At 45.2% G+C, this 24,896-nt stretch overlaps 1 protein-coding gene across 2 annotated transcripts; it reads right to left on the bottom strand.

Annotated features, from left to right (window-relative positions):
- Nucleotides 1-332: 332 nt before the first annotated feature.
- On the bottom strand, nt 333-24,489 carry Znf541 (zinc finger protein 541). 2 transcript variants are annotated; one of them, XM_076839358.1, is made up of 15 exons: nt 24,183-24,489; nt 18,824-19,067; nt 15,347-17,195; nt 13,431-13,489; nt 13,001-13,160; nt 12,553-12,726; nt 11,230-11,551; nt 6,232-6,295; nt 5,560-5,702; nt 5,094-5,197; nt 3,945-4,020; nt 3,346-3,434; nt 964-1,104; nt 604-785; nt 333-504 (listed from the first exon to the last, which is right to left on the bottom strand). In XM_076839358.1, exons 1-15 carry the CDS (start codon nt 24,487-24,489, stop codon nt 333-335), a joined length of 4,086 nt encoding a protein of 1,361 aa, XP_076695473.1. The 2 variants fall into 2 exon arrangements, with proteins under 2 accessions (XP_076695473.1, XP_076695474.1); XM_076839359.1 differs by lacking the exon at nt 12,553-12,726.
- Nucleotides 24,490-24,896: the final 407 nt, after the last annotated feature.

Raw genomic sequence — 24,896 nt, 5'->3', positions numbered from 1 at the left:
CCCAACACTGAGGCTAAGATTTAAGAGCTATCCAGATCTGACCTTTTGCCCCTACAAGCCTCCCTGCTCTCTAGGCAACCTGGGACTGAAAGAAGGGGAGATGATCAACCTAAAGAGAACAGAGCCCCTGTCCCGTCGACGAGACTTCAGAGCTGTCCAATCATGGCTTCTCTGCCTGTTTATGGTCAGATGCCCACCAAGTTTCCTAGCGAAGCTGGCCAATGGGAGGCAGAAAGGGTGGGAGAAGGCAGAGGGGTGCCCCAAACACCCCAGAGAGGCCAGGAAGGTGAACAGGGCTGAAGACCCCATGCAGACTAGCTGCCAGCAGGAAGTCACCACTGCAGGGGGCCAATGTCTGTCCCCAGCTCCTCCTCTTCTTCCTCTTCTTCCTCCTTTAGTGGGAATGGCTTCACAGGCCACTTCACTCTGACAACAGGCTCCACATGCTCCTGAAGGCGGTGCCGCTTCATGTGGGCATTCCGACTCTTGATCTTGTCGAACACCCTGAGGAGTTACCAAAGGACAAGGAGTCAGAGGAGGGAGGGAGGCTGGTGACTCAAGGAAGGGACCATCTGTGAGCATCTCCAGGAAAAGGCCAGGTACCTCTCACACTCTCTGCATGGAAAAACACCCTGATTCTCCACGCTCCCTGGTGGCTCGGGGGTCCGTTTGGGGCCTGCACTTGGGCTGGAATTGAGGATGGACTCCCTCCTGTAGCTCTTGGTCTTTATCTTTAACTCAGGAGTTGGTCGGTGGCTGGGTCTCTCCCGAGGGCTGCAAGTGACCTGTAAAGGGGTTAAAAACAATGTAAGGCACTAACCTTGTCCCCCTGTAAGGGAGACACAGATTGGCAGGCAAATATGTTCTCTCCAGGGAGATCCCTCCCTAGGAGTCCCTCCCCCAGGCTCAGGCTGCAAAGGGAGTACGCCTGCAAACCAGACCTCTCCCTCCTGGGTCCTCTACCTTTTCTTCTGTCCTTTCTACTTCCTCCAGCTCTCTCTTGACCCTCTTTTCTAGCCCTGAGGCTCTGCCGCAGTCAAACTTGATCATTTTTTTCCATATATAATAATATTCAACACACTGTGCTACAGTCTTTGTCTGGACCTAGTGGAACAGAACAGAAATAGGCCGTGGGAGCACCCCACAGACCCAGGCATGATCCTGCCCTGTCAGCTGGCACTGGCAGACACTTTCCACACCAGCTCTCCCCCTTGGTTTGATGTGCCCCTTCACTGCAAGGTAGAGGGCCACAGCACCCTTCCAGGGTGATGAAGCAGTCCAAGGTGAAGCCACATAATAGTTACCAATATCTAAGTCCGGCACACATGAATCAGCAATGCCTGCCCAGGAATCCCTCCCTGTAGGAGGCAGCCCACAAAGACCCCCAGGTGAGGATGCTCACTGTGATGTCATGCCCACAGTCATGTGTTCACCACTGGCACCAGTTTCAACCAATGCCCTGGTTCTGTGGAATACCTCACAGACATTCTGGCCAGATACAGCCTTAGAAACCTCGTCATAAATGTGGTCCACAGAACAGGAGGCCCAAGTTTTCAGTTCATAGCTTGAGTGGAGGACACTGAATTAATTTCATCACTTGATCCTCCCTCTATTAAAATAGATTCCATTAAAAATAACTCTGATGTGGAAAAAAATTTTTAAAAACTGGGGCTGGGTTGCGGCCCAGTGGTACAGCGCTTGCCTCACACATGTGAGGTACTGGGTTTGATCCTCAGCACCATATAAGAATAAATCAAGATATTGTGTCCTCGGGCTGGGGATGTGGCTCAAGTGGTAGCGCACTCGCCTGGCATGCGTGCGGCCCGGGTTCGATCCTCAGCACCACATACAAACAAAGATGTTGTGTCCGCCAATAAATAAATATTAAAATTAAAAAAAGATATTGTGTCCATTTACAACTAAAAAATATTTAAAAATAATTTTAAAAACTTGTAAAAGCAGAATGGAGAACTGGGTGTATTTCAGTGACATAGTGTTGCTTAGCATGTGTGAGGCCCTGGGTTCAGTCCCTAGCACAAAAAAGAAAAAGAAAGAAAAATGTAATTGCTCTAGAAAGAGAATTGTCTCATGAAATTGAACTGGCTAGTGAGATCACTCCAGAAAATACTTTCTCCATGAGAATTTGTTTCAACTTTGTGTGTGTTCACAAAAGAGGAGTCAAACAGTATATCCTCTGCCTAAGAAACATCACCAAGTTACAAAAACAGAAGTTGGACTTCTGCTTCTGAACAAGATGGAAAAACAGGAACCAGATTTATCCTCCCACCCAAAACAATGAAACCAGTGAAAATATACAAACAACATGGGCAAGACACCTGGTACTAGTCAACAAAGATCAGCTCAGGGCTGGGACTGGGGCTCAGTGGCAGAGCGCTCACCTAGCACACGTGAGGCACTGGGTTTGATCCTCAGCACCACATAAAAATAACTAAAGATATTATACTCTCCTAAAACTAAAAAATAAATATTTTTTTAAAAAAAGGTCAATGAGCTCTCAGAGTAAACTTGTATATGAATATTCACCACAGGTTTTTGTACCCTAAACCCAGGAACACTTAACCACTGAGCCACATCCCAGCCCTTTTTGTATTTTATTTTGAGACAGGGTCTCACTAAGTTGCTGAGAACCTCCCTAAGTTGCTGAGCCTGGCTTTGAACTTGTGATCCTCCTGCCTCAGCCTCCCAAGCTGCTGGGATTACAGGTGTGTGTCACCGCATGTAGCTTCAACTGCTTTATTTATAACTGCCCCAAATGGGAAACCACACAAATATTTCATACAATGGAATACTATTAAGAAATAAAGAGGGGTAAACTATTAATATATGCAACAAAGAAGAAACTCAAAAAAATTATGCTGAGTATAAGAAGCTAGACAAAGCCGAGCACATACTAAATGAGTATTCCACTAATATAAAACTCTAGAAAGTGCAAGCATATTTATAGTAATAGAAAGCAGAGCAGGGGCTATCAAAGGCAGTGAGTGGCATGGGGGATGGACTGCTAGGGAGAGGAGGAAACTCTTGGGGGTCATGGATATGTTCATTATGTTGACTATGGTGATAGTTTCACAGGCATATAAATATGTCAAAACTTACAAATTGTTAGTATGTGCAGCTAACAAACTTATCAATCAGAAGTGGGGCAGTGGTCGGGGCGTGGAGATTTGTTTTAAGGACAGAACAGATTTCTGTACTGCTTGGCTTTCTGAGATGACAACCTTTTACAGTCTGAGAGCAGCGTCACCAAGGCAGCTGAGGGGCACGGCCCTAGCCTGCTGTGGCTGCATGCATAGGCCTGGTCTGCCCAGCCCTCACTTGCCTTACCATCTTATGTATCAGGTTAAAGTCCTTCTTGTGGGCACAGAATGCCTTCTTAAAGAGCCTCTTCTCCATGGGGGTCCATATGTCTGAACCTGTCATAGAAGACAACCAAGAGGGGAAGACATTTCTCTGTGTTACTCCATGGATGAAATGCAGACCATACTGCTCCTTAAATCCATTACCATGTACCAATTATGTACCAGTCTTATATCATCTTCACAAAAACCATACAAGGTGGTTCCATTACTCTCCCTGGTTTACAGATGTGGCAACGAGGCTTCAGAGGTTTGCCAAGAGCATGTGGCGACCAAGGCTGCCTGACACCAGGACTGTGTGTACTCAACCACTGAACCCAAGCTCATCTCCCTGCAGGAGCACCATCACCTCCTCAGGTGGGCAGGGTCCTCAGGGAACTACTGGAAAGGATGAACAAGCAGAAAGAAGTGCTATCAAAGGTACTCCAGAAGGACAGGCCCTGTCAGATAGGCAGGCGGAGGCCTGGGGAGAAGGCCAAGAGGCAGAGGCCGAGCTGCTCTCAGAGCTCACTTGCTGGCAGGGCTCTCAGCCAGGCCCCAGCATCCCAGCAGCCTTGCTCCAATCACCTGTGTAGCGATAGTCGGCCAGTGGGTGAGTCCGCGGCTTCTGTGGTCCTCTGAGTAGGAGAGTCTCCAGGGCAATCTAGAATGAGAGGAGGTGCAGGCCACACAGGACAGGGAGGTGAGGGACATATGGGAGGACCACTCCTATTCTTTCATTCATTTGAAAACACAGCCATCCTTAAAGTCTCTCCCAATCCCAGGGCTACTCAAAGCAGTCAGTGCTTGGATTGGTGGAGAGTCTGTGGGCACATGATGACATCAATCTGAGTGTAGCTGGCGTCACTGTTTTTTTCATACCACTGTGGCTTCCATAGTGAAGGACACTGTGCAGACTTACTGCCATCAATGATTGGTGTTTGAAGGAGCACTACCCTGGCACACTGCCTCCATTGTACTTTCTCCTAGTACTTACTGTTAGCGAAATAAAATTTTAAAACATTATTTCCCATTTTGACTCTTAAAAGTCCATGAGGGCAAGGATTTTGTCTAACCACCTGTGTAACACAAGTCAGGACCAGATCCATAGTTTTTGGGGTTCAGTGCAAAATAAAAGCAGGAACTTTTTTTCCAAAAGTGTGAAGAATTCCATGGCAGTGACGACAATCGCAGAGCACTAAAACATGGACAGAGCCCAGGGGCTGTACTGACCCCATGCCCACAACACTGCAGGCACCCAGAGGATACTCAATAAGTATGTACGAATCACTCTGCTGAGGATCCATCAGGAGTCAGGCATGGCTCTCCGCTTGACAGAAAGCAAGATTGGGGCACACTCATTGCCTGCATCTCCAACACAGGCAGTTCGACTCTTCTATTATGCTTTTAATTTATTCTCTTAACCCTCAGGGTTGGGAGAGGGTGCATGGAATGAGGTGCTCATGTTGCATCAAAGGCTTTTATACACCATGCAAAGGCTTTTATACACTATGCAAAGGTAAGCTCAGTAAATAATTCAGATTAATACAGTTCACTGGGCTCTCCCTCCCCAGGTCCCTGATTTGTCTCAGAGAATAACTAACTGATGGATTGAGCCCATGGCTAAGCATTCTCCTGGGTCAGTTCACAGGACCACATAAGGCCCCTGCAGAGGATGGGCTGCAGCATGCTCTCAGCCTTATTAACTGTGAGCCCCCAGACCCCTGGCCCACTCACCTGAACGCTGCCCTGGGCTTCATGCAGGCAGTGCAGAGCAAGCTCCAGGTTGGTGCCCCCTCCTGGCATCACGCTGGAGCAGGCCACATTGCAGAGCTCAGTCACTGTGGTTCCAAGTGAGAAAGGAACGAGTACAGGAGAGAGGAGACAAGAGGGAGTCAGCAGGTGCCAGGGAGGACACCTTCCTGGACAATGAGAGGGGCTCCCTGTCACCTTCCCTTCCTCACACATCTCCACCACGTACAGAATGAGAAAAGGGTGACAAGAGAGGAGGGCAGAAGCCCTGCCTGGAACTTTGTGTGACAGAAGTGGGAGAATGCTGCCTGAGAGAAGCAATATACGCTGAAGGCCAGTCCTCACCTCCCCACCCCAGGGGACACACTTCCTGATCAGGGAGAACTCAGGGGGAAACTCCCTAGAGTTGGGGGGAAGGGCTTTGAGAATATGACCCCAAAGCATTAGCCACCTCTGTCCTGTGTCTCTGGATTTGTCATCACATCTCCCCATGGCTTCCAGACTAGAGAGGCTACATGCTCATCAACTCCAGCCAGCAACCTCTCCTGCAGCTCCGGGATCTCAGCCTGAAACCGGCTTCCTATGTTGATGTGTCTGAAACGAGGCCACATGTACAGATGCATGGACATAAAGGTGACTAAGACAGGAAATAGAATAGAAATGCTTTGGGTGCCCTCTCAGCCACAGCCTGCCTTATGGAAACCTGTTGCCATCTCTTGGACACATGGCCTTTCATCACTGTGACAGACAAGTGCAGGCTCTCCAGGGATGCTGCCTCGTTCCTCTGTGCTCCTTTATGGCCAGATTTCTGGTATGGGGTGCCTCTCTAGGACATGGAAGTTACTTGCTGATACCTGGCCACATTTGTCTAGCCATACCCCACAGATACTCTCTAGCCTGGCACTGGGCCATTAGCAATTCTGCCTGAACCCCAAGGTCCCAGACATTTGCCTCTGTATGCTCAACTGTATTGGGAGAACTGCTACATAATCTGGAGAAACCCCCACTTCTCAGGGAGTTAGACCTGACCTTTCGGTGAAGAAGGAGTTCTGCAAAAATGTGACAGGGATAAAAGTATCCTTGGTGGGAAGGACCCTTAGGTTCTAAGTGTGTTGTAACTCACGGTTCAATGCTGATCTTAGTATCATCCTTCACCACACAGATGCCAAAAGAGCCATCCACTTGATCTAGAAAACACATAGAAAAAAGCCTCGAGACGACTGACCAGATGTAACCCACAGGGCCCTCGACCAGCATTTTTGGATACAGATGAAAATGGGCCTTTAAAATCCCACAGGAGGACTGTGGCTGTGGCTCAGTGGTAGAGCACTCGTCTAGCACATGTGAGGCACTGGGTTCGATCCCCAGTACCACATAAAAATAAATAAATAAAATGGAGGTATTGTGTCTATCTACAACTAAAAAAAATAAAATAAAAAAACTTAAAAAAAGAGATTCCACAGGAGTGGGAGGATTTCAAAAGAGAGGAGGGAACTTAGCAAACAACAAACTAATAGATGAAAATCACAAAAGATACCAAGACAGTAAGTTAAAGTCTCTGGAAATTGTCCTAAGGACATATAGTGTTCTGCAGAAATACTCATGACTGACTAAATATGGGTAAGAATGAAAGTCTGTGGCATCTGAGCCACAGCCAGCACCACGTGTGGAGAAGTGCTCCTCTAAGGGCTACACACCAGGCAGCTGTAGCCAAGATGGGGGCCACCTCACTCCCCAGCTCCCACACTTAAAAAAAGTAGAGGAAGGTAGAATGACAATTTCTCACCAAAGAATACCACTAAGAGATAGTTTTTTTTTATAATGTAAATGCTGGGGTTGAAAGGCACAATAGCCAAAATAGGCCTCAACAGGTCTGAAGTGGTTGAAGGATGTAATCAGCAAACTTGAACACAGATCCTCATGCAACTGAAGAACAAAGAAGAAACAACAAGAAAAAGTGAAAAGAAGGGTTGGAGATGTGGCTCAAGCCATAGCGCGCTCGCCTGGCATGCGTGCGGCCCGGATTCGATCCTCAGCACCACAAACAAAAAAAAGATGTTGGTCTGCCAAAAACTGAAAAATAAATATTAAAATTCTCTCTCTCTCTCTCTCTCTCTCTAAAAAAAAAAAAAGTGAAAAGAGCCTCAGAGAAATAAGAGACACAATTTAGTGCAGCAACAATGGCCAAAAACCTCCCAGTGTTGATGAAAAACAATATACATGTTGAAGAATCTCTATGAACTCAAAATAGATGAACAGAGAGGTCTACATTCAGGCAAAATGTTGCAAGTCAAGATAAAATATCGCAAGTGAAATGAGAAAAAAAAAATCCCATGGCATTCAAAGGAACACTGGCAAGACTAACAACTGACTTCTCACCAGAAACAAGGGTGGTGAGAAGGCAGTGGAAAAACATGCTCAATGTGCTAAAGATGATTGTCAACCAAGAGTCCTGTGTCCAGCAAGTTAACTTTTAAAAACAAAAACATGGGGCTGGGGATGTGGCTCAAGTGGTAGCGCGCTCGCCTGGCATGCGTGCGGCCCGGGTTCGATTCTCAGCACCACGTACAAACAAAGATGTTGTGTCTGCCGATAACTAAAAAATAAATATCAAAAAAATCTCTCTCTCTCTCTCTCTCCTCTCTCACTCTCTCTTTAAAAAAAAAATTACTAGATTTTAAAAATTAAGAAAATCTGTTGCTAGCAAACTTAGCTTAAAAGTTTACTGAGCGAAAGCAGCTAGACACAAAGAACCACATATTGCATGACTCCACCTCTATGAGCTATCCAGAATACCAGATTTATAGAGGCAGAAGGTGGATAAGTACTGGCCCAGGATAGGCAAGAGGCCAGGAAAGAAGTGACTGCTAAAGAATGCAGTTTCTCTCTAGAAATGTGTGTCTGAAAACTGATTATGGCGAGGTGGCACACCTCAGTATATATGCTAAGAACTACTGAAGAATGTGCTTTTTTTCAATAAAATATTTTTAATGCCTACAATTTTTTACATACATAAATTGCAAAACATTCACCTGTATATACAAAAATATGTTCTCTTGCAGGTCAACAGCACCAGAAAACAAGCTAAGATAAATAAAGGAATTTTTAAACTTGATTTGTCCATTAGGTAAAAGACCTGATGGATTTAACAACTTCAAGGAAATCTATATTCCACTCTTAAGCAAACACCAACTGAAGTATGTGCTTTAAAGGGATGAATCATATGTGAATTATATCTCACTGAAGTTATTGTTTTAAAAAATAAATACTAAAGATAAATCTTCAGGCTGAAAGTAGGTGACATCAGAAAGTAATTGGAATCCACACCAAAAAAAGGGGACTGGAAAAGGCAATCATGTAGGAAATTACAAAGGTAGTATAACTGCATTTTTAAAATTAACTTAAAGATCAACTACATAAAAAATACATATGAGGGCTGAGGTTGTGGCTCAGTGGTGGAGCACTTGCCTAGCATTCATGAGGCACTGGGTTTGATCCCCGACACCACATAAAAAATCTAAATAAACAAAATTGTCCATCTACAACTAAAAATATTTTTTAAAAATACATATGATGCTGGGCACAGTGGCACATCCCTGTAATTCCAGTTACTCCAGGAGAACTGAGGCAGGAGGACCACAAGTTTGAGGTCAGCTTAAGCAATTTACTGAGACCCTGTCTCAAAATATAATATTTTTAAAAACGTCTGGGATGTGGCTCACTGGTAGAGTGCTTGCCTAGCATGTGTGAACCCTGGGTTCAATCCATAGTATTGAAAAAACAAAAAAGGTATTATGGACCTAATAATAACATCTAGACATGTTAATCTATGTTGCAATAACAGCACAAAGGAACAGAACTGTAGTGGAGTAAAGAAATAGCACCTGCTCTCTCAGTGGTAGAGCACTTGCTTAGCACACATGAGGCCCTGGGTTCAATACTCAGCACCTCATAAATAAATAAATAGATAGATAGATAAATAAAATAGAGACTCTGGGTTCAATCCCGAGTATTGTAGAATAAATATATAAACGAACATATATACACCTCTAAAGAGAGCCCCAAAGTACAGGAAGCAAAAACTGACAGTATCAAAGGATTAAATAAAGAATTCAGAGGGCACAGTGCCACATGCCTGTAATCCCAGTGACTCAGGGGTGAGGCAGGAAGATTGCAGTTTTAAAAATTAACTTAAAGATCAACTACTAAAATTCAAACCAGCCTCAGCAACTTTTCTAAACCTTCAGTGACTTAGTGATACTCTGTTTCAAAATAAAAAAATAAAAAAAGGGCTAGTGATGTAGCTTGGTAAAGCACCCCTGGGTTCAATTCCCAAAACAAAAATAAGAAAAAACAAAAACGTAGAACTCAAAGAGTTGTTGATGCAGCACAGTACCTTACTTACTTAGCATATGTAAGGTACCTGAGCTCAATTCTCTATTGAAAAAAAAAAAGCTGTAGCTTTCAATACTTTTGATAATGGACAGGATAACTAGGGAGAAGATTAACAGGAAATATGAGACTTGAGCACCAACATAAACCCTAGACCATAGCATTCCATTGACATCTTCTCACATGTACATGAAACATTCTTCTCCAGGATAGTGCACATCCCAGCCCATAAAATACGGACCAATAAATTTGAATTCATACCAAGTATCTGTTATGACAACAACAGAATTAATTAAGAAATCATAGAAAAAGGTAATTTAGAAAATCCAGAAATACAGAAATATTCACAAATAGAAATTTAATAGCACACTCTAATAATAAATGCACCAAAGAAATCTCAAGATAAATTAGAAAATATTGGGCTGGGGTTGTGGCTCAGCATAGAGTGCTCACCTAGCACATGCGAGGCCCTGGGTTTGATCCTTAGCACCACATATAAATAAATAAATAAAGATATTGAGTCCAACTACAGCTAAAAATTAAATATTTTTTAAAAATTAGAAAATATTGACAGGAAAGAAAACAAATATACAACATTTTAAAACTTAAGAAATGTGGCTAAAAGCAGTGTGGAAAGGGAAATTTATGCTATGTCTATATTTTTAAAAAGGAAAATGTCAAATTACTAATCTAAAAAAAGGCTTGGGATATACCTTACTGGTGAAGCGCTCCTGCATCCAATCCAAAAAATCCTCCAAAACCCCACAACAATGAGATACCACTTTACGCCCACTAGGATGGTTACAATTAAAAAAAAAATCAGGCCAACCTGGGTACAGTGACACACACTTTCTTGGGAGGTTGAGACAGGAGAATAGCAAGTTCAAGACAGGAGGATTGCAAGTTCAGCAAATTAGGAAGTCCCTGTCTCAAAAAATAAAATAAAAAAGGGCTGTAGATGTAGCTCAGTGGTAGAGGCCTTAACAAGTGTTTGTAAGGAAGTGGAGATATCAGAACTCATACACTGCTGGTGGGAATCCAAAGTGGTACAAACATTTCAGAAAATAAGTCTTCGTAGTTCCTTAAACAGTTAAATAGCTACCATGTGATCCAGCATTGTACTCTAGGTATATACCCAAGAAAAACAGAAACATACATACACACAAAAGGTTGTACACAAAGTTCATAGCAGCATTATTCACAATAGCCAAAAAGTAAAACAAGTCAAAAGCCAATCAACTGATGGATAAGCAAAATGTGGTCCATTCATTCAATATTCTATTGATCAACCATAAAAAGGAATGAAGCACTAACAACATGGATGAACCCTGGAAGCATCATACTAAGTAAAATAAACTAGACACAAAGATCACATGACATCTGAATACTTGTATATGAAGTATTCACAACAGGTAAATCCATAGAGACAGGAAAGAGATGAGTGGTTGCCTAGGGCTAGGGGAAGGGCATGGGCTTACCAGGGTGTGAGCTGGGAAGAGGATATGACCACTAGTGGGCACAGGCTTCTTCTCTGGATAATTAATATGCCCTAATGTGAAACTGTATAATGAGTGCACAACCTTGTGACTGCCCTCAGAAACACTGCATGTTTGAAATGGGTGATCTGAATGGTACATGAATTATATCTCAATGAAACTATTTAACAAAAGACAAAGGTAGGCAGGCAGAAAGGTGGTGCCCTACAAGAAGGGACTCTGGCCTCACTCACCAAGCACAGAGCTGATGAGCTGGTGGGGACCAGCCTGTGACGTGGAACAGAGAGTGTTGAAGTAAAGTCCCGAGCCCTCCCGGATGGGGCTGAGCATTGGAGGCGGTGTGTAGGGGGAGCACTGGAATAAGCCCTTCAGGAGGTGGTCCACCAGGAACACAGGAGACCGCAGACAGCTCTGGTGGCATCCTCCAGGGCCCAGCTCCCCAAACGCAGAGGGTGGAGGAGGGATGAACAATGCCTTGGGCTGGGGGCGCTTCTTCCGCTTTCTATGTTGGCTGCTCTCCTTACTGTCTCTCTCTTCCCCATCTTTCTCTTGTCCCTGGAGAAGAGAATTCAGAACCACGAGAGGTCACTTGAGGCCACCTGTTGGAATATTCAGGGTGACACAAGAGTGGGAAAGGGAACTGTCCATGGAGACAGAGGGCAATAGAACTCCCATGCTCAGAATAGCCACACCCAACCCTAGAGCACTGGAAGCTGAAGCACTGCCCAGACATGCCTGAGCCAGAGCCCAGAGGCCAGGCCTGGTGACACCCCAAGGCTGCAGCTTCACATACCCATTTAGAGAGTGTCAATGGTTCAAATGCCTAGCACTTGAGAGAATGGAGGCCAGGGGCTAGGGATGTAGCTCAAGGTTAAGAGCACTTGCCTAGCATGGGTAAGACCTTAGGTTCCATCCCCAGTACCACAAAAAAATAAAATAAAAAAGTGGCCAGAGATGCAATGACGGTGTGACAAAAATGAAAAATTATTCCACTCAAATAACAGCAGGTCCTATGACACCAACAATGGATTGTCACTGATTGAAGGGACCTTGGGTCCAGTCACCCTATCCCTGAGTCCCACTTGAGCTTCTCCAGGTGCAGGCCTACAGTACAGGCTCAAGACCACTGCTCCAACTCACAATGCTCACCCTCACCTTCGGGAAATGCCCTCTTCCCTGCCAGCCCCACTCCTCTGCCTCCTCCAGGTCCTAGCTCCAACATCTCCCTTCCAGGAAACCTTCCCTGATCTCCCCAGGCTGGGTTAGGGGCCTCCTCTTAGTCCCCCAGCCCTGCAAACTCTGGGACGCCTATTCCTGTCTAGACTGGGAGCCCCATGAGACAGGGCCTATGTTGTTGTGGTCACTGCTGGGTACCCAGAACTGCCCAGCACTGGGACTGACATAGGGGCTCAGTGAATGCTCAATGACTGAATGAATGTGCAAACCAAGTACTTCTAGAGTCAGGACTCCTTGGAGCATTTGGTTTGTGTTTTTCCCACAGCTCCCACCAACAGGTGGGAAAAGCAGTGGGAAGAAGCAGATAGATAAGCACCCACCTTGGCCATGCTCCCCAGGGGGCAGGGTGCTGGAGCCACAGGGACCGACACGGGGATCACCAAAGGGGCTGTGGCCGTGTGGTCCAAGGGCTTCTTGGCTCCTGGGGAACTCTGCCCGTTCCTGTCTGGCCTCAGCGCCTGTCTTGGAGGCTTGCAAAACTCTGTGCCAAACACCTGAACATGGAGAGATGATGGCTCTTTAAGAGAAAGAGCAAGCAGGAGACTGAGAGCTGCTCCTGAGGACAGCTAGAAAGCTGCCACAGAATTCCAGGCAGTGAGGCTAGGGGTAAGGACCAGGCTGAGGAGACGTGCTGTCCTACTGTGATGGTGTGTCCAGAATGGCTGGACCTGACCCACATTTCCCAGAGGCAGCCTTCAACCTGAGAAAAACACACCCGAAGCCTGTCAGACCCTGAAATCACGGGTGCCTCTGATCATGCCTCTTCACCTGCTGCTCCTGCTTCCCCCGAGGTGAAGGCCACTGATCACTGTGGAAACACATGTGGCTGCTCAGCCCTTTCTCGGTATAAAACATCTGGCTGCAGTTCTTGCAGATGTAAGTGCTCCTTGGCTCTGTCCAGTCTGTGGGACCTCCATTTTGCTGGTTACTGTGGGTAGACAAGGCAGGAGGGAAGAACAGGGGAATGGGACTCCATTCTTGGTCACAGATTTTTTTGTTTGTTTTGTTTTGTTTTTAACTAATCCACTGACAACACTGGATAAACCCTAAAAAGGAGGTGATATTCATATTCTCCATGGGCTGAAGCATCCTTCTCAGGACAAAGGCATCCAGCTCATTCACCAGAGTCAGTACAGAAAACCACGGGGGACTCCCCCCAGGGGCGGCGCCAGGCAGGGCTGGAGGCTTGGCAACTTACCATCCACCTGCTGCGCTCTCTTCCTTCATGGGCTGGGGGAGCCTATAGATGTTTCCACCCTGAGAATGAAAATGCGTATGAGCCAACACAGCAGAGATAAGCAGGAATAGAAGAGTGGAAACTGTGAGACCCTCAGAGGACAATGCTGGTGTGAGTCTCTGTGACACTGGATTACGCAATGATTTTAGGTATGATACCAAAGTAAAACAAAAGACCAAACAGACAAACTGGACTTCACTAAAATTGAAAACTTCTGTCCTTCAAACAATGTCACACACACAAAAAAAGTTAATTTGCAAAATGGGGGCAAATATTTGCAACTCATGTATCTGATAAAGGGCTTACATCCAGAATACATAAATAACTCTTAGGATTTAATAATAAGATAGTAATTCAATTTTGAATGAGCAAAGAATCTGAGTAGATATTTCTTCTAAGAATATATACAAGCAGTCAATAAGCACGCGGAAGAATACCCAACACCATTAGCCATTGGGGAAATGCAAATCAAAACCATAAGATACCACTTCACACTCACAATGATGTTGGTGATCATCATCATAAAGGACAAAAGCAAATGTTGGTGAGCACATGGAAAAACTGCAATTCTCATGGACTGCAAGGAAGAAGGGGGCGTAAAATGTATAGCTGCTTTGGAAAACAGTCAAACACTAAACATGGAGTTGCCATGTGACCTGGCAATTCCACCAGTAGGTATTTACCCAAGAGAAATGAGAACACGTATCCACACACAAAGTTTTACATAGCAGCTTATTCACAAAAGTCAAAAAGTGCAAACAACCTACTGAGGAATAACTAAATAAAATCTAGTCAGTCTAGATAATGGGATACTGCTTAGTCATAAAAAGGAATGAAGCACTACAACATGCTACAACATGGATGAGCCTTGAAAACACAACTGAACAGCCTTGAAACACAAAGAAGACAGTTACAAAGGGCCACACATATAGTGCATGACTCCACTTATAGGAAATGTCCAGAATATGTAAGTCCATAGAGACAGAAAGTAGATTTGTGGTGTCGGGGCCTGGGGGCTGAAAAGATGAGGGGTGATGATTAAGGACTGCAGGATTTCTTTTCGGGGGGCGGGTCATGATTTCTTTTCAGGCAAATAGTGGTGATGGTTACATAACCTTACAAATGTACTAAAAACTACAAAATAACATGCTTTAAAATGGAAATTGAATGGTAGTTGGATAAATAAAGATGTAAAAAACAAGGGGCAGCTGTAGGATGATGGGATGGATGTTGGTGTCACTAAGAGAAGTGGCTGAGTGCTTCAGAGCAGGATCTCCTTGTTGCCATGCACAGAGGAGCTAGGCTTATGCTCATCAGCATGGGGGACACAAGAGGTTCTGCTTGTATTTGATGGAACCATGATTCACAGTCAGAAAATATACAACCATTCCAGAATAATTTTTGTGGTTTCTTTTTGGGGGTTTTGTTTTATTTTATTTTATTTTATTGGTGCTGGGGATGGACCCAGGGCCTCACGCATGCTGGGCAAGGATTCCAGCACTGAGCCACCCTAGCATTCCATGTGAAGTATTTAAGGCAAGGGGTCTCTACCTTTATCTCTCTGAAGAATTTAAGGAGGCAAATCCAAAAGAAAACGAGAGGCAGAAGAAAGGAAGCAAAAAAGGCTTAGTGAAATCACAAAATGACAAAAAGGACCTTGGACAAACTCTGCACTGTCCTCGTCTTGGTCTTCTTTTGTGGGTGAGCACAATTTCTCTGAACCTTAACGTCCTCACATCTAAGAATTTACTGTAAAATCACATCTAAGGATTCACTGAAATGAAATAAAATGGCTGGAACTAGCAAATGTTAAAGCACTCAACAAAACTCTGCCTGCACTGTGATCAGCACCCCCACCCAAAAGAGGCAACGCGTACCTGGATTCTGTTGAATATTGTCAGCTTGGACTTTGCATCCCTGGTGGGATCCACAGGAGGCCCAGTTGATGAGAAGGAGGCCATGGCCACCTGGCTTGGGGAAGCTGCACAGCACACATCCATCTTCACCTTCTCCTTTCGGAAGCCTGAGAAACGCTGGGCCCTGGGGTTGCCTGAGAAGAGCCTGTAGCCTCCGCCCCGGGAGCAGGCTGGGCCCTTCTCACCCCTCACAGTCCCTGAAGCCACGCCATTCTCAGCATGGGCCTGCTTCCCAGACAGCTGGACTCCAGACAGCTCCTCCCCACCTAAAGGGGTCTGCCGAGGGCCTGTGGTGGGAAAGATATCCCCCAGGTCCAAGGTCCCTTTGGAAGATCGTAATTGCTTGGAAGAGATGTCTGGATTCCGGGAAAGATCCAGAGACTGTGCTGTGAGGGATGGTGGAGCTGAGACCATTTTTGGTCCTCCCTTTGTGTCTCGTCTTGTGCTGCCAGGGGAGGCCTCTCTGGGTACTGAGGGCATGGTCTTTCGCCTGCGGGCTGGGGATCCTTCTGGCTCCAGGTTTCCAAGGCCCACCTGGAGAGAGTCCACAGTAGGTGCTGGTAGCGGGGGCTGCTGTGGCCATGGCCCCTGCAGTGATTTCAGGGCAGCCTGCTTGCCCTCAGGCCCTGGGTGCTGGGAGGAGGCTGCTGCCACCTGGGCATGGGAGAAGATCCGCTGGGACTTGGTGATCATCTGGAATACCTGCATCTGCTCATGGCTCACCAGAGACTCCTGTGACTTCAGGAACAGCTGCCGGAAGAGTGGTGTGGCATCTGACGGGAGCCCACCTGGGTTCTGCACATCCTGGAGAGCAGGCTCCCCGGGGCTTTGCCATGAGAAGGACTCACAGTCAATCTTGCTCTTCTTCGAAGCCCAGTTGTCCTCTTCACCTCCAAACCTGGGGTCACCTGGGGCCTCGCTGGGTGCCTTCAGGAGTGCAGGAGCAAAGGGTAGTGTGTCCTCTTGGCTGGTGCCCATGCTGGGGGTGGGTTCCACTGGGGTAGAGGTGCTACCAGGTCTGGGGCCAGACTCAGAACCTTCTCGGGATGGTGCTGCAGGGGGCTTATGGACCACAAACACATTGTTGTTTTTGCTCTTAGGGCAGCCAGGTAGGTTCCGGAGCCACTGGAAGTTGTGGCTTGATGACTGGGAACTGGCAGGGACAGGCTGGCCTCTGAAGAGAGGCAGGCAGGCAGGCAGGGTGCCGCCCTCAGGCCAGCCCTCCAGGGAAGATGGGAGCTGAAGCAGGGGTGACTCCAACTCCGGTGGATCAGGAGCACCATTTTCTGTAGCTCTTGAATGGATGGCTGTGAATATTTCAGGAGCTGACTCCTTTTGTGGGGGATGAGGCTCCTCGGGAACCTCGGTGCCCAGAGTCCCTGAGGCTGCTGAGGTGCTGGCTGGGGTACAGGAGGACCCGGATGAGGTGGGGCAGGGACAAGCTGAGTGCCTCCCTTCACCATCCAAAGGTCCCGCTGGGGCTGGGCCAGGAGAAGGGATCTTCTGGTGGACAATGCTGCTCACAATACAGCGTAGGAGGTCTCGGTTAGGCAAGACAGAGCCAGGGGATCTGGCTTCTGGGGGCCCCAGGGACCGCAGGCCACTGGGAGGAGGCTGGCTGGCCGTGTCATGGGCATGTGGGGAGTCCCCATAGGCTTCCTCTTCTGGGGGGGCCTCCTTCAGGATGCACAGGCCATGCTGGACCTCATAGTGTCGACGCAGGGAGCGGTAGTCACAGTAGCTCTTGCTACAGCCCTGCTCGATGCACACAAAGGGCTTGGTCTTCTGATGGGTAAGCATGTGCCCAGTCCTGGAGTCAGACATAAAAAGGGAGGTCAGTGGGTGCCTGGGATCCAGCCTACCTCTGCAGGACCCCAGTGGCCCTGAGTGTCCTTGGTGCATCTGCACCACAACTCAGAAAAGGTACTTAGCACTTGAGGAAAGACCACAAAGCCTCCCTGCTCTGTCAAAGCAATCTGGAAAGGGCCCACCTCACCCTCACCTTTAAGGAAGTCCCTTATCTGAGAAAAAAAAGTTCTTTGGAGCCAGATCAGACTTCCCCAAAGTGGGTTCTCAAGGAACATCAGTCCTTCAGAAATGACTCCTGAGGGCTTGGACACATTTGGCAATTTTGGGGTGGGGGAACAACTATTCATTCTTTGAAGGTTCATAGGCACAGGGCCAAATTTAAAGGGGGGCACTGTTTAACTTTCAGCATCTCTTAATTGCCCACAGAAACTTTGTTATTCAAATAGCCTATTAACACTCCTGAGAAGCAGAATTCCACAGAATACTTTTGAGGAGATGCCAAGGGATTATCCTTACTGCAACAAAGGAGTCTGCTCCTTACCATAAGATTTTCTGTAGAGACAGATACTTAGAATACCCCACAGCAAAGAAATCAATTTGCAGATACCCAATCAATAAAAATTCTCTAGTGCAAACCAACCAAATGTGCCGATAATGTCTCCAAGTGTGAATGCATACACATACGTATTATATTTACCTCATACCTACATCTCTATTAATATTTTACAAACAAATGAGTAGATCACCCTCTGGGGTCCCGACAGTGCTGCTCTAGACAGCCCTAGTGCACATGAACACGGGGTATGTCCAGTGACTAAACTTCTTCCCCAGAGGTTAGTTAGCCTTCTGAGGAAAGCAACAGAGAAGTAATCAGAAAACCTAAGTTGTAGCCCTGAAACCAACTTGTGGTATGATCAGATTACTTCCATTCCCTTGGGTGGGGCTGGGCCAGAGGACAAAATGGAAGTTAGATTCACCGAAGCCCCCTGCACTGTAAAAATGCAATGTGTTGTCCTCTCCCACTTGCAATCCTCTTAGTTTGAAAACAGTCTCTTTTCCTTCTTCATAGGCAAGAAAAGTTTATTATTCCTAAGATGTTAAAAACAGTGAATTCTGCTTCTAACTCTTAAGTTGTGTTTTCTTTTTTAAAACATTTTTTTTTTTCAAATCAAGAGTTTTTAAAAGTAAGAAAAACAGAGGCTAATGCTCCTTTATCATCTTCAGAATTGAACACTGTCCTCAGACACCTACCATGGAGTCGGGACATTTCTCTAGTAACTTAGCCAAACTCTTACAAGACACAATTGTTTTGGGAGGGAGCATTTTTAAACCACTAGGGTCCCATCTACAACTGAAGGCAATGATTTCCTCACTGGTGTAATCTGGAGGCTCAGAAAAGCAACCTGTCTGGGGCAGAGCCAGGCCTGCCCTGGGACACTGGAAGTGTGAGGAGGACGAGTCCATGCCCACCACAGCACAGGTGATACACATCTGGAGAATCAGGAAGTGGGAAAACCCAATAGAGGACTGGTAGGTTGATCTGGGAGGGAAGGAAAAAAAGCTAGGAGCACGCCCCCCCCCCCCCCCCCGCACCCCTGAACAGCATTTTCTGACCAGACTCCTACATACAGGTGGTCCTGACGCTTAAAGGCCTTGCTGCAGATTTTGCAAACGTGTTTCCTTTCCTGGCTGTGCGTCAGGTAGTGCTTGCTAAGAGAACTGGCGCTGCTGAACACCTTCCCACAGAGGCTGCAGTCCAGAAGCGGATTTTGAGGGGAACTGTGCTGTCGCTTTCCTTTCCTTGCACTCCCCGAGGTGGCCCTGCCTCCTTCGTCAGCCTCTCTGGGCACCTTAAGTGTGCCTAGCCCCAGGTCTAGACAGAGGGAGAAAGCACAGGTTATACACAGCTGGGGGAAATCAGAGAGCACCACTAAAGCACTCTAACACTCAGTCGTGCTGGCCTCGCAAGCCCCCTAAGATGCTCACTCCAATGTCATCAGCTTTGTATGTGCAGAAAACAAGGCTCAGGATCAGGCGAGGGGAGCAGAGCCCCTGGTCAGGCCACACTTGCAAGACTTGCCCAGATTTGGTGCACATGTGGAGGGACAGGGATAGTGACAGGATGAAACCCTCAGGGACAGTGTGACCAAGAAAGGCATGGCTTGAGGATTATATCATCACCTGGTATTCACAGAAGGGCAACCTAGAAACATGTGATCCCAAATCTTGGGAAAGTACAAAATTTTGCACTCAGCCAATTCTGCTTCTGGGTTTTTAATTTTCTCTTTGGAAGGACTAGGGATTGAACTCAAAGGTACTCTACCAGTGAACTACATCCCCAGCACTACGCCCTGTTTTTTTAGGAGACAGGGTCTCACTAAGTTGCTGATGCTAGCTGGGAACTCCCACCTCAGCCTCCTAAATCTCTGGAATTACAGGTGTGTGCCACCATGCACAGCTGGGTTTTTAACTTTAAACATAGCTTTCTGCAAAGATCTAGCTGTAAGGGAATTAACTGAACCACTGCTTTTCCTGGAAAACTGTTTAAAAATAAAAAACAAAAACGATAATTGACAAGAGGGCACATAGATGATTATTTTATGGTTTTAATGCTGTGTGAAAAAAGCTTTTCCAATAAAACTTAGAAAAATCTGATGGCAAGGTTGTTTGTGCTACACTACTAAAAAAAAGCATCCTACTGCAAAACAAAATTGCCCTGGCTGTTAAAACAAAAATAAATTTGAAGAGAAATAAGACAGAGAGAATAGACTAACTGTTAGGATGGGTCAGGGTTTTTTGTTTGTTTGTTGTGGTGCTAGGGATTGAAACCAGGGCCTTGTGCATGCAGCGCAAGCACCCTACCAACTGACCCAGCCCAGGATGGGTCAGTTCTATTTCCTCTGTTTGTGTGTCTGGGTTTCCCATGTTTTCTGTATCTTTGGAGTAAAATGAAAGAAGGTACTTTTATTAATCATGTCACCTAAAGAAAAGCTGAAGGAACTGGGAATACTCAAGTAGGAGAGGTGTCAAGTATAGGAAGGGCCAGTATATGGAGGAGGGAAGGAGGGAGCTTCTGTCTTGTTCTGAGGGACAGAACTAGGCTTAGTGAATGAAGATTAAAAGTAAGCTGATTATAGACCAGTACAAACAATGGGCCATGGATACAAGGACTGTCCAGATCATTGCTTTGTTCCCAGATCCTGGAATTAGCATCTTAGCACTAGCAAACACGCAATAAATGTTAGATGAATAGATAATGGAAGATGTTTCTATCCATTAGATTGTGCTACAAAATGGATTGATTACACCATCCTACAAGATGGAAAGTTTAGAAATATCCATTTATTTGGGAGGTTACAGAGACGAGATCCAAGAATCTCAGCAACTTCAGCACAGTGATTGGGGAAGGAAGACAGTTGCACTAAAGAATCCAAAATGCAGAATGTCTGTGGCTGGCAGACATGCAGAAAGGAAACTGGACTCTTGTTCCAGCTCTGCTTGTGGCCTTAGACCATTTGTCTCTTAATTTTCCTGGCCTTCATCTTCTTCATATGAGAAAATACTGTGTGAAGTCAGGCACAGTGGCACACACCTGTAATCCCAACAACTGGGGAGGCCAAGGTAGAAGGGTTGCAAATTTGAGACCAGCTTTGGCAACTTAGCAAGACCCTATCTCAGAATAAAATAAAGGCTGGGGATGTGGTTCAGTGGCTAAACACCCCTGAATTCAATTGCCAGTACCAAGAACAAAGAAATAAAGAAAAAGAAACAAAATTGTATTCAGTTACCTTCATTTCCTGACATTAAATAAAAGAAATAAAGAAATACTGTGCTGAGTAGCTGAATAATTCCACCAGTTTAAATAAGGACAAATCAGACTCCCTTTGGATATAGTCTTCATTCAGCCTTGGTGAGTTAGTTTAAATGCTCTTTAAAGTAAATGTTAAACAAAAAAAAACAAAATGTTGTAAAAAATTGGAAGATGTTGAAAATTAGGCAAACAGAGTCACTGGCCTGAGAAGTCACTTGAACTTTCTAGAAAGCAGTTATAAAGCTCAAAATCGTTCATATGCTCTATCAGAGAAAAATGTTCAAAGAACTAATCCAGCAGAAAATCCAATATGTACAAAGTTGTTCAAAGACTTTAACAGTGTAACAAGAATGTGGTCTAATAATTCAATGGAATAGTTACAATAAGTTGTACTGTCTACCTTCACATATGAAAACAAACACACTTGAGTTTGTTTGTTTTTTATGTCTAACTACAACTAAAATTTTTTTTTTAATATTTATTTATTTGTTCTAGTTCTCCGTGGACACAACATCTTCGTTTGTATGTGGTGCTGAGGATCGAACCCGGGCAGCATGAATGCCAGGCGAGCGCGCTACCGCTTGAGCCACATCCCCAGCCCACTAAAAAATATTTTAAAAAATATTTTTAATCATCTATTAACAACTTTTTAAATAAATTTATTTACTTATATTTTTATGTGGTGCTGAGGATCAAACCTTCACTTGTGCTAGGCCAAATACTCTACCACTGGGCTACAGCCCCAGCCCTTAAGTTTGTTTTAAAGCTTCAAACAAAACTACATGTTTTTTCAGCACTGGGAATGGAAACCAGGCACTAAGCACTCTCCTACTGAGCTTAATCCTCTTCCCTCTAGGAACTTAATATTAACACTGTAAAACTATGTATATAGGGTTGGGGTGTGGCTTAGTGGTAGAGTACTTGCCTAACACGTGTGAGGCCCTGGATTCCATCCCCAGTACTGCAAAAACCAGATAAACAACAACAACCACCACCACCACCACCACCAAAAACCCAAACCAAAAATCGATGTATGGTTGAGCAACTTCACCCGTGCACTTAAAGGGTTATGTATGGGAGCCAGGGTGGAGACTTCTTGCTCACTTCTTTTCTTTGTTTTCTAAGTCTTCTCTAATAAATACATATTATTTTTCTAATTAAAATAATTATTGTATTCTGGTCTCAATTAATATATTCTGGTTAATGCCTAGGAGGCTGAGACAGGAGTTTAAGGCCAACCTGGGCAACAAACATAGTGAAATTCCATCTCAAAAAAGAAAGAGAGAGGCCCATAACGGTGGTGCACACCTGTAATCCCAGTGGCTCAGGAAGCTGAGGCAGGAGGATCACAAGTTCAAAGTCAGCCTCCACACCCAAGGTGCTAAGCAACTCAGTGAGACCCTCTATCTAAATAAAATACAAAAAAATGGCTGGGGATGTGGTTTAGTGGGTAAAGTGCATTCAATCCCTGGTACCAAAAGAGAGTGCGAGAGTGAGAAGAAATTAAAATAAGTCTATGCATTTATAGGGACCTGAATTTATGGAAGAGAAGTATAAAGACTTGAAGTTTAATATTCAGTGGATTCCTTTTCTATAAAGTTAAAAAAAGTTCACATGTAAAGCAAATTCAGGGAAGGTTGAATTAGATTAATCATTTATATAGACCTTGTGAATATCTGACGAACGTTAGTATGTCTTCCCAGCAAAATACACACATATGCTATGCTCCAGCATTTTTCACGTAATGTCCAGGTGACCCGGGCTGAGAATCCTAACCACTGGCTCCTGCCAGGCCCAGTGCCTGCAGTTCTGCAGCTGCCCTGTCCTGTATGATACCTCATGACTCTGTCACTGTGCCCACAAAGTGGCAAGGGTATCATCTGTCTACTACATCTTCTGTGGAGGCAGAGCCCTCAGAAGCTTTCATTTCACAAGAGCACTTCTTGAGCTATTTATCCCAGTTAAGATTAACATTTGCTTTGCAGGACATTTCAGATACACAAGGTGTAATTATAAAAGTCCCAAAATTCTAGCTCAGTCAACTCATTTAAACAACTTACCCAGGAAATGATGAAGAGAGACAAAAACAAAAAAACAAAATGAATTTATCTTGTAAGGGAAGCCTAAAGGCAAACCAAGTTATTTAATTATTTCATTAGCTCTCCTTTTGTTCCTCCATTACTGAAGAGAAGGGTTTAGAACTAAATCAAGGGTCTATTTACAATTAAATATCACTATATTGGTGTGTACGTGTACATATGTACATGTGGACATGTGTATACACAGGTATGCATCTCCAGGCTTGGTGACACAGGAAGAGTCTCAGCTACTCAGGAGGCTGGGGCAGGAGTATTGCTTGAGTCTAGGAGTGTTGGGCAACACAGCAAGACTCTTTATCTTGGGGCTGGGGTTATGGCTCAGTGGTAGAGCGCTTACCTAGCATGTGTGAGGCACTGGCTTCAATTCTCAGCACCACATTAAAAAAAAAAAGATATTATGTCCATCTACAGCTAAAAGTAATTTTAAAAAGACTCCCTTAAAAAACAAAGTAAATGGGGACTGGGGCTGGGGCTCAGCAGTAGAGTGCTCGCCTAGCACGTGCTATGTCTAACTACAACTAAAAAATATTTTTAAAAAACCAAAATAAATGAAAAAACAAACAAAAAAAACAATCTCTGTCTAGTGCTATATGGTGAAAAAAGTACTTTTTACAACTGTTTCTTCTTTTGCTTCTTACTGTTCTTATTCTTCAGGGAAGCAAGGGGGATATTACTGTCCCCCTATTTTATGGATGAAGTCAGTGAAACCTAAGAAAGTTAGACAACCAAGAAGCAGAATGGACAGGACCCAAGTTCAATCTGGAAAAATGAAAAGAGCCCTTGAGATATGGTAATGATAGGAAAGTTGTAAACCTTAAGGTCTTCCCACATACCAGCAAAAGATTAGGGTATCTCCAAACATCTGTGTTCTCAATATTATTCCCTTGGATTAGTGTTCTGTTTCCTTTACTAGGAAGTTGATAACAATTCCAAAATAGGGGAAATAAAGAGACTTTTCCCTAAGTCACTTGTTAAGAGGAAATTTTTCTTGACCAATCCATGCAGATTCAATCCCTAGCTGGTTGCAGGAACTACCAACGATCCCGCCAGGCCCTTCCGCCCAAGTGGACAGCCTCACCTTGTAAGGAAGTCTGAGATTCCGGATCTGCATATTCCTCCAGAAGCTTCACAGAATCATTGTCCTTCCCTGAGTACAGGGACAGGGCATCTAAGTTGTCCTCCAGCACCTCACTGGGCATGTCGGGTGCTGGGAGACTGGGGTCCAGGTCTAAACCACTCAGGCCAGCATAGAGCAGGTCTCGTGTGCTGGGACCCAGATCCCGGTTGAGGGTATCACTGCAGTTGAGCCCTTGGCTCTCTGAAAATGAAGACAGGTGCATTTCTGATGGAAGGGCACCCTCATCCCCAAGGCTGTACTGGTCCATGGTTCTTCGCTCCCAGTTCTTGGCCAAGAATCACTCTTCAGAGGAGCAAGGCCGTGTAAAGAGAAAGGACAGAGTCCTTGATAGCAGCTAATTCCTGAAAATGAAGGAGGAACCAAAATTAAGAGGTGGCAATACAGCATGGTGGGTAGAGCACAAACTTGGAATTTAAACAGGAACAGGCGAAACAAGTCTGTTTTCAGTCACCTAATAGCCACCTGACTATTAGGTGACTGAAAACAGTCATGAAAAGGTTTCTACCACAAGGTGAACTGAATGGACCTCTTTCTCCAGCTATAAGCACGTAGAAATGTGACAAAAGACAATTTTTAAGGCATAGCCAAGCTCAAAAGACAGTTAAGTAAAACCCCAATGCCAACAAGAAGAAAACTCGAAGCCAGAGGTTAGCC

The sequence above is a fragment of the Callospermophilus lateralis genome, chromosome 18 (genome assembly GCF_048772815.1).
Source record: "Callospermophilus lateralis isolate mCalLat2 chromosome 18, mCalLat2.hap1, whole genome shotgun sequence".
Classification (NCBI taxonomy): Eukaryota; Metazoa; Chordata; class Mammalia; order Rodentia; family Sciuridae; genus Callospermophilus; species Callospermophilus lateralis.
The sequence above is the reverse complement of the archived record's forward strand: the minus strand, read 5'-3'. Positions and strand labels throughout refer to the sequence as shown.

Bases quoted from the DNA above. Each gene is read 5' to 3' on its own strand.
- Znf541 (XM_076839358.1), bottom strand. From the start codon at position 24,489: ATGGACCAGTACAGCCTTGGGGATGAGGGTGCCCTTCCATCAGAAATG. The intron at 4,021-5,093 runs GTGAGTGGGCCA...CTCTCATTCTAG, and splicing joins AAGCCCAGGGCAGCGTTCAG to ATTGCCCTGGAGACTCTCCT. The intron at 786-963 runs GTAGAGGACCCA...ACCCCTTTACAG, and splicing joins TAGAAAGGACAGAAGAAAAG to GTCACTTGCAGCCCTCGGGA.